At 38.9% G+C, this 13,814-nt stretch overlaps 1 protein-coding gene across 3 annotated transcripts in view; it reads left to right on the plus strand.

The window, feature by feature from the left end:
- FAM53A (family with sequence similarity 53 member A) overlaps nucleotides 1–11,844 on the plus strand; it is a 67,788-nt gene extending 55,944 nt beyond the window's left edge. For all 3 annotated transcript variants that reach the window (XM_086747595.1, XM_086747597.1, XM_086747596.1), the window contains exon 5: nucleotides 10,650–11,844. In XM_086747595.1, the coding sequence (XP_086603721.1) occupies nucleotides 10,650–10,973 (324 nt within the window). In that variant the 3' untranslated portion in view covers nucleotides 10,974–11,844. The remainder of the gene's footprint in view (nucleotides 1–10,649) is intronic.
- The last annotated feature ends 1,970 nt before the right edge of the window (nucleotides 11,845–13,814 follow it).

The following is a 13,814-nucleotide window of genomic DNA, read 5'->3' on the forward strand; positions in this document are numbered from 1 at the left end:
GAGGAGGAGGCAGCTTAATATCTGCTGCAGGTTTGCTTTTCCTTCCTGGCGAGTTCCTGTAGGTACAAGCAAGCTTTCGTTGTTGTAGGAGCTAATGAGTACCAGACCAGCTGTGTCTGACATTATGAGAAAAGGGGCTGTCTGTTAACTCACAAGCCAGGTTTCAGCCAGCTGTGGATACTTTTTTTTTAATTATTACTTAGCCTGTCATAAAATTGGATTATGCAAAAAATTATTGGTGATGTTGTTTGGAATACAATAGAATATTGAGTTAAGAGCTATGGTTCGGTGTTATGTATGGGGTACTTAGAGTTAATGTGCTTAAGCTGCACCAGAGGGTTTAAAGATAGGTGAGAACACTTTTCTCAGGTTTTACCATCTGGGTTTTGGCAGGTGGCAGGGGATTAGGTTTTGGGTTTTTTTTCCCCTTGCTCTAAATTACAAGAGATGATGGCTAGCAGAAGAGTTGAGGAGTGTTTCATCATTGATATGGGCACTTTTTCCAGATTTCTTGCCAAAAAATGAAATCCCGATGTAATTCTTTAAAAAAATTATTAGAAAATTAGTTATACCGCTTTGACTTCAACGCAGGGTAATTTGAGGAGAGAAGTTTGTTTCAATACTTAGTATTCTTGTAATAACGTGTTAATCGAATTCATAGATGAGTGCATCTTTGTAGTACCAGAATGGAAGGACTCTTTTTAATTCTGAAAGTAGGCTTTGGTCTTCCATACTCTGCGTATTATCTGTTGTGAAACTTCCTTTGCTTTTTGACAGTCACTCTGACTTGATACGTCATTTTCTGAAAGAGACCCAAACCAAATGGATCCATCTGAGATTTTTCTCTGCAGAGAGGTTTATTAAAATCACTTGGAAAGTCTTAAGTTTAACTGTCGGTTTGTCTTTTGTTAGTCTTGCATTGCGTAGATCAGTTCCTCCTGCATGTATATACTGGTACATAGGTGTGATAAAAGCAAAACAGATGTCTCCAGCATGTGAAAATGAACTGATTTGGATTTATCTGCATCAATTAGTGATGTCAATTTGTTCTTCCATTAGGATGGGAAACACTGACTTGTTTTTGTGCTCTTTTTGAAGTATATACAAACTGAAGAGAAGTTTGTGTGGGTTTTCTTAAGTTGCTGTTAGATGCAACTTTTAATGGAGTACAGTTATAAGCAGATGTTTTCTGCATAAGTGATCTAGGAGGTGATGGTTTAGTGTAAGGTTAGCTGCAGATAATCAAATAGCTGATCTGTTTGTATACTTGAAAGTTCTCAGTTCTTTACATGCTGACGATGAGACGTGCTTCTGCAATAAAACTTAAGTATTACCAGAAATTGAATTTTAAGTAAATGAGACTTCTGATGAGTTTCCTGATTTCAGTTTTCATTATGTGACTAAAACTTAAAAGGCTTTCATGGTATGCTAGGAAGCTTACAATTTGTGGGAGTATAAACAAATTTGAGTCTTCAAAAAAAGTGTGTCTAGTACTTGAATGTATAGCTTTTGAATGTCACAACTTTTTCATGCAAACTGATTTTATTACAAAACAGAGGAAAAATGAAGTTGGTCATGCAGTGAGAAGTTGAGCTCAGTTTTAGTGTTACCACAGTGCTTCAGGATTTTAAATGCTGACTCTGTCTTACAAAAAGTTGCATGTACTTTGCTTCTCTTCTGACTCTGTATGATGTATTTTAAAACATGTATTGGTGTTTTTCAGTGCAGCTGAAGGATAAAGGACCACATATGTGGTTTCCTGACTTAACTTGAAAAAAAAAAATATACTGAGCGTCAACTGCTGAAGTGTTGTCAGCTTTGGTATTTGAACCAATAAACAAACTTGTCCAAATTGTATTTATCAAACAGAAGTTTTAGCACAAGTTGATTCAATATTAAAAACATATAGCAGGCTTGCCGCTTGATGTCAGGAACACTTCCTGAGCCACATAGTTCCAGAAATGTTCAAAAGAGTGCAAAATCAGATATAACCTAGAAAAATGCAGTGGAGAGAGAAGGAGATTGAAGGTGAACAGTGCTAATTCTGTTCTTTCTAAACAAATGTGTTGTGTTCAACTTGTCTCTGGAAATAATTAGTGGCAAGAGTCCACCTACAGTCTGAATTAATGCTTCTACAAGAATTTATTGTTAAATTGTGGTTTTTACATCGAGTTGAGCGAAAGATTTGTGACAGCACTTGTACTCTGTCTGCATGTGTATATACCCATGTGTGCCTGCGTGCACTTGTATAACCAGATCTTAAGGCTTTGTTTCGGACAAGTATTTCTGTAGTGGAAAATTGGTCCGAAGAAGGGGGAACTGTTCCCAAGCTGAGGTCGTGTTTCCCTTTCTCTCCCATCCCCCTTCCCTGGCAGAAGTGAACTTTATGGCCCAATTATAGAATCCCTTAAAACGCTGGTTATGATGGAGTGCCAGCATAACCCAATAATATAGGTGAGGCTGACATCTGTCAGTAACTAATGAGGGCAGCCTTGGAATCAGGACTCGGAGTTTACTTCTAACTTCTTAAAATTTGACCCATCATATCAACTGAAATATTTGTCCTGAGGATAAAAGAAAAAAAAAAATGAACATGCTAGAATTTGAAGACAAGTTGGTACATGGGTGTACTCTGCAGAAATCAGCGCGTATGTGATTCAGTTGTGAAAGTAACTGTTTGCAGCTCATAGCAAAGCCATGAAGGAATAAGACCTTGGCGAAACTGCTCAGGAATAGAAGTTCTCTATAAAAATAGATGACACATAAATGGCAGGAAATGAAGCCAACATGGTCATGTTTTGAAGCCACAAAGGTCAAATCCTGTCCTGTGTTACTCTAATGCATAATCAGTCAGCTTAAACCCTGTTACTTGAGAAGAGTTTGGCATGGTAAAGTGAACTTCAAAACGTGCCTCATTATTAGGAGTTTTGTGGAAGCACAGCTACAGCTTTTTCTCCTCTTGTTTGAATGCATCTAGTTGGAAGTCTAGAAACCTAGTAAAACTCTTGGATTTGGAGATGACTTTTTTGTTTATGTTGTTTTGGAGTTGATTGCAGTGTGCAAGTCTGTTAATTCTTCTGTTGGAGGAGTAATACGTTAAAAGGCTTTGGCTTCCCAGGGTGGTCCTTGTTTTTTGATCTTGAATGCTGAGAGATGATACCGCAAGCACTCCTACTCTTGTCAAACAGTTTTCTTGTACTGCTCATTTTGAGCAGCTGTGAAGTATGTTCGTGTACGTCTATGTGAACAGTTGTATGTGTAGCTCATGTTAATGATGTAAGCATGCTTCCATATTTCCCAGTTTAAAATACAGAAAACTAGATGCATCTTTCTGAAGTCTGTATGAATTAGACATTTAAACAAAGTCTCTATAAAATTACTTCATCGTATTATTAATGAAGATGGTAGTATGTGCTTTAAGTTGTTTCTTGTTTGCAGAGCCTGTGTTTCTTTTCTGAAAGGGAAGGTAAAAGTTCTTGAATCGGAAAAGATGGAACAGTTCTGGCAAAAGATGAATCACTTATGTTGGGAGAGAGCACATGCTTACGTTGTTTCCCTCTATGCCCTTCTACTACAAAACCAGATGTGTCCATCATCCCTGTATGCACACAAATGGTGCGGATGTTTGTTCATAAGTTATTAATGCAGTTGGCTGAGGTGAATTTGCTGGACTGAAGACTCTCAAGCTTGTGTGGCTCAAGCACAACAGAGGCCCAGTTCCGCATTGTCCACCTCTTCAGCTGATCCGTAAGGTGGATAAATCCACTGTCCATATTAGAGATGTGCTCAGGGCCAAGCAGGGAGTAGGAAAATAACTTGATGAAGGTGTGCAAAGACAGTTGTTTTCCCTAAAGGCAGAGCAATTGCTTTGGTCCTGCAAGAGACCCCAGCTGCTGCCTAAGCAAGAACAGAGCTAGAACCCATTTTCCAGGGCACTTATCCTGCTATTTCAGTGCCTTTTCAAGTCTTTTTTTTTTTTTTTTTCTTTCTTCTTTTCTTTGGGGAAGCCTCTGTTCTAATGCATCAGTGCATTTCAGATGAATACTGCTGCTGTATCTAGCAGTTGTCTTGTTTGGCTTAATTGTCTCTCTCCTGGCCAAAGTCTTGGACTGTATTGTTCAGCTGAACAAAGCAAATGTCATTATGTTCCACTTTGTTTGATACTATATTGATTATCGTATTCAGAACAGTTAAATCTAATGTGAGCCTCTTCTGTTTTAGTTGATGGAATAATTCATAGCATCTGTAGGTATTTATGCTTGCTGGACTAGTACTAAGAACAGTTGGAACTTTTTCTACTTAATTACATGCAGGTGAAATAGGTAGGCCTCATGTTTGTAGAATGTAGTTCCACATTCTTGTAATAAAAGCTTACATGATTTATACTTACTCAAACAGGAGAGGTAAAAGGTTGCAGTTCACAAATCCACTGAATTAGAAAATGTAAGATGCCAACTTCTTCTTAATTAAAATTCCATACTGTAAACTTTCAAAAATGCAGTTGAATGTTGGCCTGGGTTTTATATGGCGGGAAAACTGCTATATATGTTCACCCTCTTCATGTTGGTGTTGAATCGTCGTCTTGTCTGTATTACGTGAAGTAGTGCATTAACTCACTTAGCTTCCAATTTGTCTTTAAAAACAAACAAACAAAAAAAAGTAACCCGTGTGATGAATGGTCCTGGACTTGTAGAAGCTGCTAAAGCCCAGCACCTGAGTTTCCTGCACTAGACTGCCCCTATCCAACCAAAATTTAATTTAGAAAGGAATGAATAAAAAAGGCAGTAGTGTTATGTCTGCTTAAATTCACTGTTAGACTGACAAACTTTTCTTTAATCTTCTTAAATTCCTTGGTTTCTGATGTTACTTAATGTTGGAACTTAATGGGGCACATGTGTGCACTAAGCACATGGGGGCTGAGCGAATAGCTCTGAGTGGGGCTGTGGATTTTTCCTCCTTGGTTGTTTGGATGATCTGTGCAAACAGCTACAAGGAGAAGATGTGGAGAGGATATTTAGTTTGAGTGAAATTTAATGTTCTGTGTGGAGTGCCTATCATGACTAATTTTTACGTCTGAATTTGGGGTTGGGGGAGAAGCAGGTGTTCAGGTTGAACTTAATGTGTTGTGTTTGGGGTCTGCCATGCCTGTGACTTCACACGTGACTATTAGGATAGCAGTGATTTTACTTGGGTCCTACAAAGTTATTCCTAGCTAAAAGAATAGGCTGCTGTACCGGTCTGAAGACTGCAGTGCATGAGTTCCCAAAATCTTCCCACCAGTGCGAGTGACCAGTGACTGCAGTGGTGCAGACAACTGGACCCCCATTCCCCCCCAGTCTTCGTGCTTTTTATTTTTCTCATCTGTAGACTTTAACTATTCCAATGGTTTTGGTCAGTTATCTCATGTGATAAACAGCCTCTTGTGTTCTTGCACACGTTAATATAATTAGGCAAATTCAGATTTTCACTTAAAAATTTCTATTTCATTAAGCCATAGCATTTTTTTCACCTACTAGGGCTAAGTAAAAAGCCAAGTTAAATCACAAGTTCTTACAGCTCATAAACAAAACTTATAAAGATACTGTGGCACAATTTAGAATATAAACATAAAAATCTAGGCCAATAAATAGATCAACTTTCATGGTAGACTACACCAGCAAACTGCATGCTTAAATCTAGAACAGTCTGGCTAGTGGAAGATGAAAGCCTGTTACTGCGTGATGCTGTTCAGCATCTGAAGTGAAATGAGCTGATGTCAGTTTACTTCTCTTCCTGGACACCTACATCTAAAAAATTAAAATAACCTTTGAAGATACAGCAGAGACAAAGTAGTGAACAACTTTCATTTCAAGCGTAGCCATATTCCTGTGCGTCAGCTTGTATTGATTTTTAACTAGGTCTTTGGCTTTGCAAATAGAATTTACCTTGTTTGACTACAAGAACTGCAGCAATAATTTTCTCTCTGATGTAAGGAATTATTATCCTAGAAATGGTAGAGGTTGTTTGCTCTCTCATTCATATCCAGTGTTCCATATCTTTTCAGCTTCCTAGGTATAGATGGTGAAATAAGCGTTGCAATTTTAAAATCTGAAAGTACGTGTCAAATGTCCAGGAAAACGAGGAATAACTGCAGAGCTAGAAAAAGCGAACAGCGTGTTTAGTTCCCAGAGTGAATTTGATCAGAGATTAGATTTTGCATGTGAAAGTGTCAGGAATTCTCTAGAGACTTGGTTATGTTTCCACAGAATATATAAATGTTTTTGTTAACTACTTGGTTTGTAGCTCAATACAAGAAAACAAAAGTTTTGTCTTCTGGTTTATTTCAAAAGCATAGTTTAAAAATCTGTGATTTTTTTGACCTGAAATGTATATTTCAGGCACATGAATTTAAAAATTTAATATGTTTCTACACCTTTGATTTCTCATTTGAGCAGGGAGAAATTCTTTCTAAGTCAACTTTGTTTTTTAACTTTTGGAGTGTATTAGCAAGCCTCAGGCATATAACGTTATATATACTGTGTTGTTTTCCTCCTGTCAGTGTACTTCATAGTGATGAAGCAGTATTCTTTCTCAACTGCAAGCTTCTCAAAGCTGAAGTCATCTGTGAACGCTGAAGTGTTCACAAAATGCTCAGTGCTATTCAGAAAAAGGGAGTCAAACATCAAGAGCTTTACTCTGCAGAAAGGTCAATAGTTTGTTACATAAGCACAGCGTTTCTCTTACTGTTTTTCACTTTACGCGCAGTAGAAGATGCAGGCATTGGGCCTATCATGGGATATTTTTCAATCTATGCAACCAGTTGACTTTTCTAATTACTTACAATAAATGCTACACGTGTCTCCAACTGGAATTGTCACAGGTAATGATTTTAATGCAAGTAAGTAGATGCATGAAGTGAAAATTCAGTTTACATGGAGGGACACTGTTCACATCTGTTTGTGGTAGGATGTGATGTCGGTCAGGTGACAGTGTGTGCAGAAGGCAGTTTCCAGCTTCAGTGAGCTGCTTAGGACCAGTGGTTTTATGACAGTTTGTTCTTACAATTCAAAATCCTTCCTTAAGTCTACCTGTTAGCTTCATTAAATGAAATCTCCTCAGTGTAATGAATTTCATTTGAACTTTGTTCTTGCTGAAGCTAAACTTTCTGGGGACAGGTTAGTGCCTGAGACACCAACACATCATGCTGTGTGTGGTGCTTCTGATCTAAAACTGAACTGTGGTATGAATCGCAATCGGTAAAGGCATTTGGTTTTGAGCCAGTCTGACTAATCTGTAGGAAGCGTAAGTCCAGGAAGTGAAGAAAGGACCTGTGAAGCCCATCTCACTAGCTCCTTCCCCATCTCCATCGACTGCCTATGTACAGGGAAGCAACAGAAAAAGCCATGTGTTGCTGCATCTTCAGTGTTTTACGCTTGGATTGGTTGCTGAAATTCCAGGATCACGAGGACCACTGCATCGCTCACATCTTTCGTATCCCTGGTAGAGACCTTCACAGTCAAGAAACTCGAAGTGCCAGTATCTCTTAAACCAGCATCTCTTGTGTTGCGCAGTCATAGGCAAAAGTCTCAGGATGGGACAGAAAGCAAGCCAGATAACTGGTCTAACTAGTCTGAATTCCCTCTCTTCCTCAGCCTGTGGTTTCAGGGAGCAGCCATCCTGTCGTGATGACTACTGCTGAGATGCAGTAGGATGGGCTTAGGGCTTCTGGTGGTTTCAGGCTTCCTCTGCTCCTTGCTCTGCACCAGCTGCTGCAGCTGCACCTCTTCAGAGCAGCTGTATCCACCACCCCCATTCAAAACTGGAGGGGGGAGATGGGTGGACTTGGTGTATGGTGGGGGCATGGGGAAGAAGCATGAGAACCGCTGCTCCCATTATGCGCTAGGTTTTCATGTGCATCAATGACTTATTTTTCCCTTGACTACTGTAGCAAATGCTCTAGTTTTGTTAGTAAAACAAAAACAACCTTTTTATTGCTTTTTATATTTGGAAAGTATTATGGGTTTCTGGAGGTTTAGTAAAGAGTACAGACATTAGCTTCCTTTCAAGCTACTCTGGGCCTTTCTTGTTTGCTTTGTATGGCAAGGGTCTAGAGAGATTTCTTTTATTTCCTTCTCCACCATTGTTTTTGGTACAAAGTTTTTTTTTTTCTTAATATTCAGACATTTTATCGCCTCACTTCTTTTAAAACTCTGAGTTTCTTTTTTTCTTTTTTTTTCCCATCACACAAAAGAATACTTTTAGCTGATTGAGTTCTATCCATTGCCAACTGTGGACTCTTTTGTCCTGTTAGTCCAGCATCCTTCATGAAACCAGGACCATTGAGCGAGTACTCGCAGGCTCCCCACTGAGCACAATTGTGCGTGAAAGGTGTGGTACTGTACCAGTGTAACGTGTAAAGCCGCAGTTCAGAGGACTTGAATGCATTGCAATTTCTACCTTTTTGCTTTGTGAAAAAAGCGGGATTGTGCTGCGAGATAATAAATCCACCTATTTTTAGTTTGGTGCGGTTGTGACAAGTGAGTGAACAAAGAACCAGTTGAATGCACTTGCTGTTGTGTGGAAACCGGCTAGAAGTTCCCATTCAAGTGGTTTCAGCACAGCACGGCTAACAGGCAATTTTCCATTTATGTACACAAATCTTCTAGAGAGACAGCTGTGTGGTTGGATTAATTTCTAGCAGTAAATTGAATAAAAGATATTTTGAAGGGGAACTTGGGAATTCCTTTCTAAAACACTGAAAGCAGAACTTTCAGAGCTTTCCTTTATTTGATCCCTTTCCTTCCCAGTGCCTAGTATCAGATTTAAAGAACTGAAAATATTGTCCACTATAGGGAGATACAATACAAGAGATGTTCTTTTTCAAAGCGATGAGATAGAATTAGGATTAAAATATCCCTTAACACTTTCTGCTTCAAAAACATAGTTTTTGTTTTTAAGTAAATACAAGAAATTCACACCTCTTAGTCATAAAAAGAAACTCAAATGTTTGTACTTCAATAAGCTGTGAGCTATATAGAAATGTTTTGAAAACAGGAAGGTATTTTATACCAAAACTGTTTTCACAGGGGAGTGAAATTTGGAAATAGAAAGCTTTCTGATTATGCATGGTTATCAATTTTGTTGAATGCTAGTCGTGCAAAATTGCATGTGGGTTTTAACCATTGCTGACAGACTTTGGTGAATTCCTCCTGACAGAACTGTGGTCAACAGTCACTTTTTTCTGAAAGTTGATCTTTGGGTGCAGGTCTTAGAGTTGCATAAATCAACTCCTAAATTAGGTCTTGCTTGTGTCTGTCCAGACAAACCAGATTATCCCTTATAGCTCCTTCTGGCTTGAAACCTATGGCTTGTTAACTAATAATCTAACTTAGATTGTAAGACACAAAAGTTTTCTTCAGAGTTTGTGAAGTTTTGTTTAAAAACCACCCAAAGGTACTGGTAAGCTGCTCATGTGGCTGCTGATGTGCAGTGGTGAAGTAGAAAGATTATCCGGTGCTCTGGAAGAGCATCTGGAGTATAGCGTAACAGAAATGTTGCAATGTTCCTCTTTTGTCTGAATATGTCAACAAATGTAGAATATTTAAGAAATGACAAATTGAGGGAGGAAGTTGAAAATGGGTGTGAAAGTTGGTGGTGCTCCCTGTGGATCTGCTAGTAATAAAACAATTGCCATGCGTATGTGAGGCTGGAGGCACTTAACCAGTAAGATACTGAAAGCCACCGCAGCTTTACTCTCCTGGGTCTTAACCATTTCTGAAAAGAGCCCTGACCATTTCACCCTCCTCCCACTGCGTGCTTGTTTGAGGCAGAATTTAGAAGTTTCTCACTTATTAAAATCTAACTTCTGCTGTCTGTACACCTCTGTTTTCCTCAAATGCTGCTCTTGGATTCTCGTTAAGGATCCCTTACAGTTACATGAGGACCTTAGGCATTTTATTCCTTTATCGGAGGGACAGAGCGCATTTATCGAGGTTTTGGTGTTGTTTTTTTTTCTTTATTTCAATAAAAGTGAATGCCCCTCTGTTTTTAATATACTCTTCATAAACTGAGTTCTCAAATTCCTTAACTGTTCTGCAAATGGTACCCAAATGTAAGACAAACTAAGCCAACTCTGGACTAAGACACTTCTAGGAGCTTGTTTCTCTACTGTTCTGAGGTTACCCAAATGTGCCATTTGCCTTGCAGACTCTCGCTGTCTCTGAGGTGAAGCCCACAGGCTCATTGTCTGCACGCTTGGGAACTTGGAGAAGTTCATTGTTGACCAGGCTGCAGTGCAGCTGTCTGACCTAAATGCTGATGTTACCAAATGTTGTGCTCTGGATTTGCCAGAAAGCTAATACATCAAAATAAGCATCTGTTGTTCCTTATTTAGTTGACTACAGCTAGGTTTTTGAATCGTTTCACAAAAAAAAAAAAGGGGGATGGGTAGTTTTTCTCACTAATGGGAATCTACATAGGCAAAACCAGGTTGCGTAGTAAATAAATACCATTCTGTGTTCATGCCCCTCATTGTTTCCAGGATTACCTTAAGCATATGTGGCACTTTACTTTTGAGTACACACTCTCAATCCATTCAAGAATTTAAGGAATTTATTCTGCTCCTTGTATACAGTCATGGTTAATATATTAATATGCTTTTTTAATTGCAGACTTTAAAAAATTCCAAAAGTCTTTGCTCCCTTGACTATGAAGATGATGATGATGACACACAAATGAAGACAATTGTGTCATCCCCATGTGACTCAAATGATCTTATGAACATCATCACCCCTGGTTCCAGTCCGATGAAAGAACAACTGGATGAAGTAAGGCATCATGGGTCATGCCAAGGCAGCTTCAAAACAAGGGATTATAAGAAAGCAGCTGCAGTATGTGAAAGCGATGAGGACACAAGTGATTGTGAGAGCACCGAAGAAGGCATCTTTCCTCTAGACTGCGGGGACTTGGACCTAGAGCAGATTGAAAACAACTGAGACTCAAAGTTGTGTGCTAGAATCAGAGTTGTTCTAAAATAAAATGATAGAGGATTACCTTTGCCATGCATAATCCATGTCCCTGAATCTCTGTATTGCCTATCTTGGGCCTGTGTTAGAAGAAATGTTTCAGGTGAGGGAAACACATGAACCATTGTTACCTGTTTAGTCTATTGATCAATATGTGGATGACAACAAAAAAAAGTAGGAGGTTAAATGTTATTTTGAACATTAAGGAATAATTTTGATTAAAAATTTCCTAACAGATATTTTGCATTTTTATGGCTTTTACAGTTCTGGAGAAAAAGCATCTCTATTTTGAAATGAATTTTCAGAAGGGCATTCTATAAAACTAAATCTGTCTACAGTGATTCTGGTGAGGGTATATGTTGCTTTTGTTAAAGAGCTTAATGTGAAAAGTGAATTGCATAACAAAACTGGTAATAAACCTTCAGACAGAACTCTCAAGTATCTGGTTGACAACTGGTCCAAAATACTTAACTGCCATCTTTGACAGTGTCTGGGTAAAAAAAAAAAAAAACTTCATAACATGTACAAATGTTCTTTTCATACATTCAGGACTTTTTGATCAAAATATGGTAGTGACCTTAAAGGTTAACATTTTCCATGATTTTACTACTTGAATTGTTTTCTAGCCTGAAGCAATGCTAATTTAGGTGGGGTAAAACTGCAAGTAGCTGCCCACCTACTTGGTCATTATGTTTTCTGTGGTTCAAAAGAATGTACAACAAGAGCACTTGAACTTTTAGACAGGGACTTTGTAATGATCAATTCCCCAGGAGGTGATCCCTTCAGCAATACTAGAAGGAAAATAGTCCTTGAATTAAATAAAATGACATTTTGCTTTGCATTTGTGTCTGCTTATGAATTTTACTAGTGGAAAATGGGTAGTGTATGGCAGATTCTGTAATTTGGTACTGCTCTGCTGAATTGGGTGGAGGGGAAGGGCAGATTTCTAGTCATCTGAAAGGAAAGTGAAGTCAAGTTAGTCTGGGGAGTTGAAGAATAACTCGGACTGGATCCCAAAAGTGTGTCTTACTGACTGTACACTGTAATCGTCTCAAATATAATACTGCATTCATTGCAGGCTATTGCAACACAGGCTTATTTTGTTAGTTCAGCTACAACAAGGATTTTCCTGAACAAGGGGGAAATTAATCTGGAAATGCTTTTAAATTGGTTAGAAATGGGGAAGCTTAGACTATGTCATTGCCGTGCATTGTGTCTGCTTAACACAGTGAGCTGACTCCTGTGGTAACTTGTGCCATAACACTAAAATATAGCAACGTATTTTAAAGTCAGATAATGGAATGTGTTTGAAATAAGAAATACATGTCTTGGCATCTGACAAAGGCTGTGGCAAAGTATGACACAGGCCCCAGCCTTGTGATTAGCATCAGCTTCTGATTGTATAGAGAAATGGCCTTTGACTGAACCAGCTTACATAACTCAATATCTCTATAAAACTTTAAATTTGAGTTGCCTGGAAGAAGCTCTGAACTTTTTTTCCTGCTTTTATGGCTCCTACTACATATGCAACTATGAGTGGCAATGATCTGTGATACTGGTATACGTGCGTAGTGAGGTGCAAGAACGCTGAAAAGACTTGTTGGGTTCTTGGTATGTTAATATATATTGTGTGGGAGACAGTGAAGCTGCTCACTGACAAAAATCATTCTCCTTTTTCTAGATGAGTAAATAAAGGAGTTGCTCCTGGAGCAAAGGCTTCAGTTCCTTCAGAAGCTCCTGTTAATTGTGTGCATCTCACCCCGCAGATATTTGCTCTGGTGTAGCACAGAGCGTACAGATGGTGGCATACACATGCACAAAGCTATTTGAGATGATCTTATGCAATTAAGGATTAGTGTTCTTGCTACTTCCTTGAGAAACAGCTACTACAAGAGGTAGCAAGTGAGGTACAGCCAAATTCCCCTCCTGGATACATGGGAAATGGGCTGTAGTGTGGTGATCCGTCATCATCGTGGGTAATGGAACAGCCCAGCTCCCTCCTGGGCTGCAATTAGTAGTTGCAGAGCTATGCTTCTCCTTGTGTATTCTTCTTAACTGAGCAATAGAGGTAAGTAAAATTGAATCAGCTTTAATGTGGGATTGTAGCAAAGGCCAATAGTACAACTGGGATCACTTAAAAGCTAATTTACCTATTTGAAAGCACTGTAGTTAAAAGTGTAATGGTATGGAATGAGAAAGCTAATGTGGCAATCCATTTGGCTCTTCTGCCCCCAAGGAAGACAGGCTCCTGGAAGAAGTAAAAGAAGAAAATACCTCAGAGGGCATGAATAAAAGGAGGTAAGATGTGCTTTGTCAAGGAAAAAAAAACATTAACAGGAACTGAAGCTATTAATAAGACAGTGATAAAGGAAAGCCAAGAGTAGAAAACAAGCTAGTATTTATTTTAGCTCTGATATATGGTCTAGCTGTGATCTCAGTGAATTGACTCCAGCCTCAACAGCAAGGTTCTGCAGTTCCTTCTGTAGGTGCACTGTTTTCAGTAAACACGAAGCCGTGTTCCTATCCACGTGCTTAGGGGAGGAAGGAGTTTCCCGAGTGAAGGTACGGATACATTTGGTTATGGTAACACAGGACTTGGTCTCCTGGTAAGCCAGCTGTTAAAACTCTAAATAGCCCTTTCATGGAGGTAAACAAAAAGAGGGGGGTTTAGATACTGAAGAACAAGTTCTGTGAAAGTAGGAAGTAGTAATTATCTAGTTTAGGCTCTTATTAGTGGGTGACAGGAAAATAAGTAGTTGAACAGCTGTGCAGTAGCACTGGCAAATGAAGAAATCTGCTGCAAAGCATCTG

The sequence above is a fragment of the Chlamydotis macqueenii genome, chromosome 4 (genome assembly GCF_036417535.1).
Source record: "Chlamydotis macqueenii isolate bChlMac1 chromosome 4, bChlMac1.mat, whole genome shotgun sequence".
Lineage (NCBI taxonomy): Eukaryota > Metazoa > Chordata > Aves > Otidiformes > Otididae > Chlamydotis > Chlamydotis macqueenii.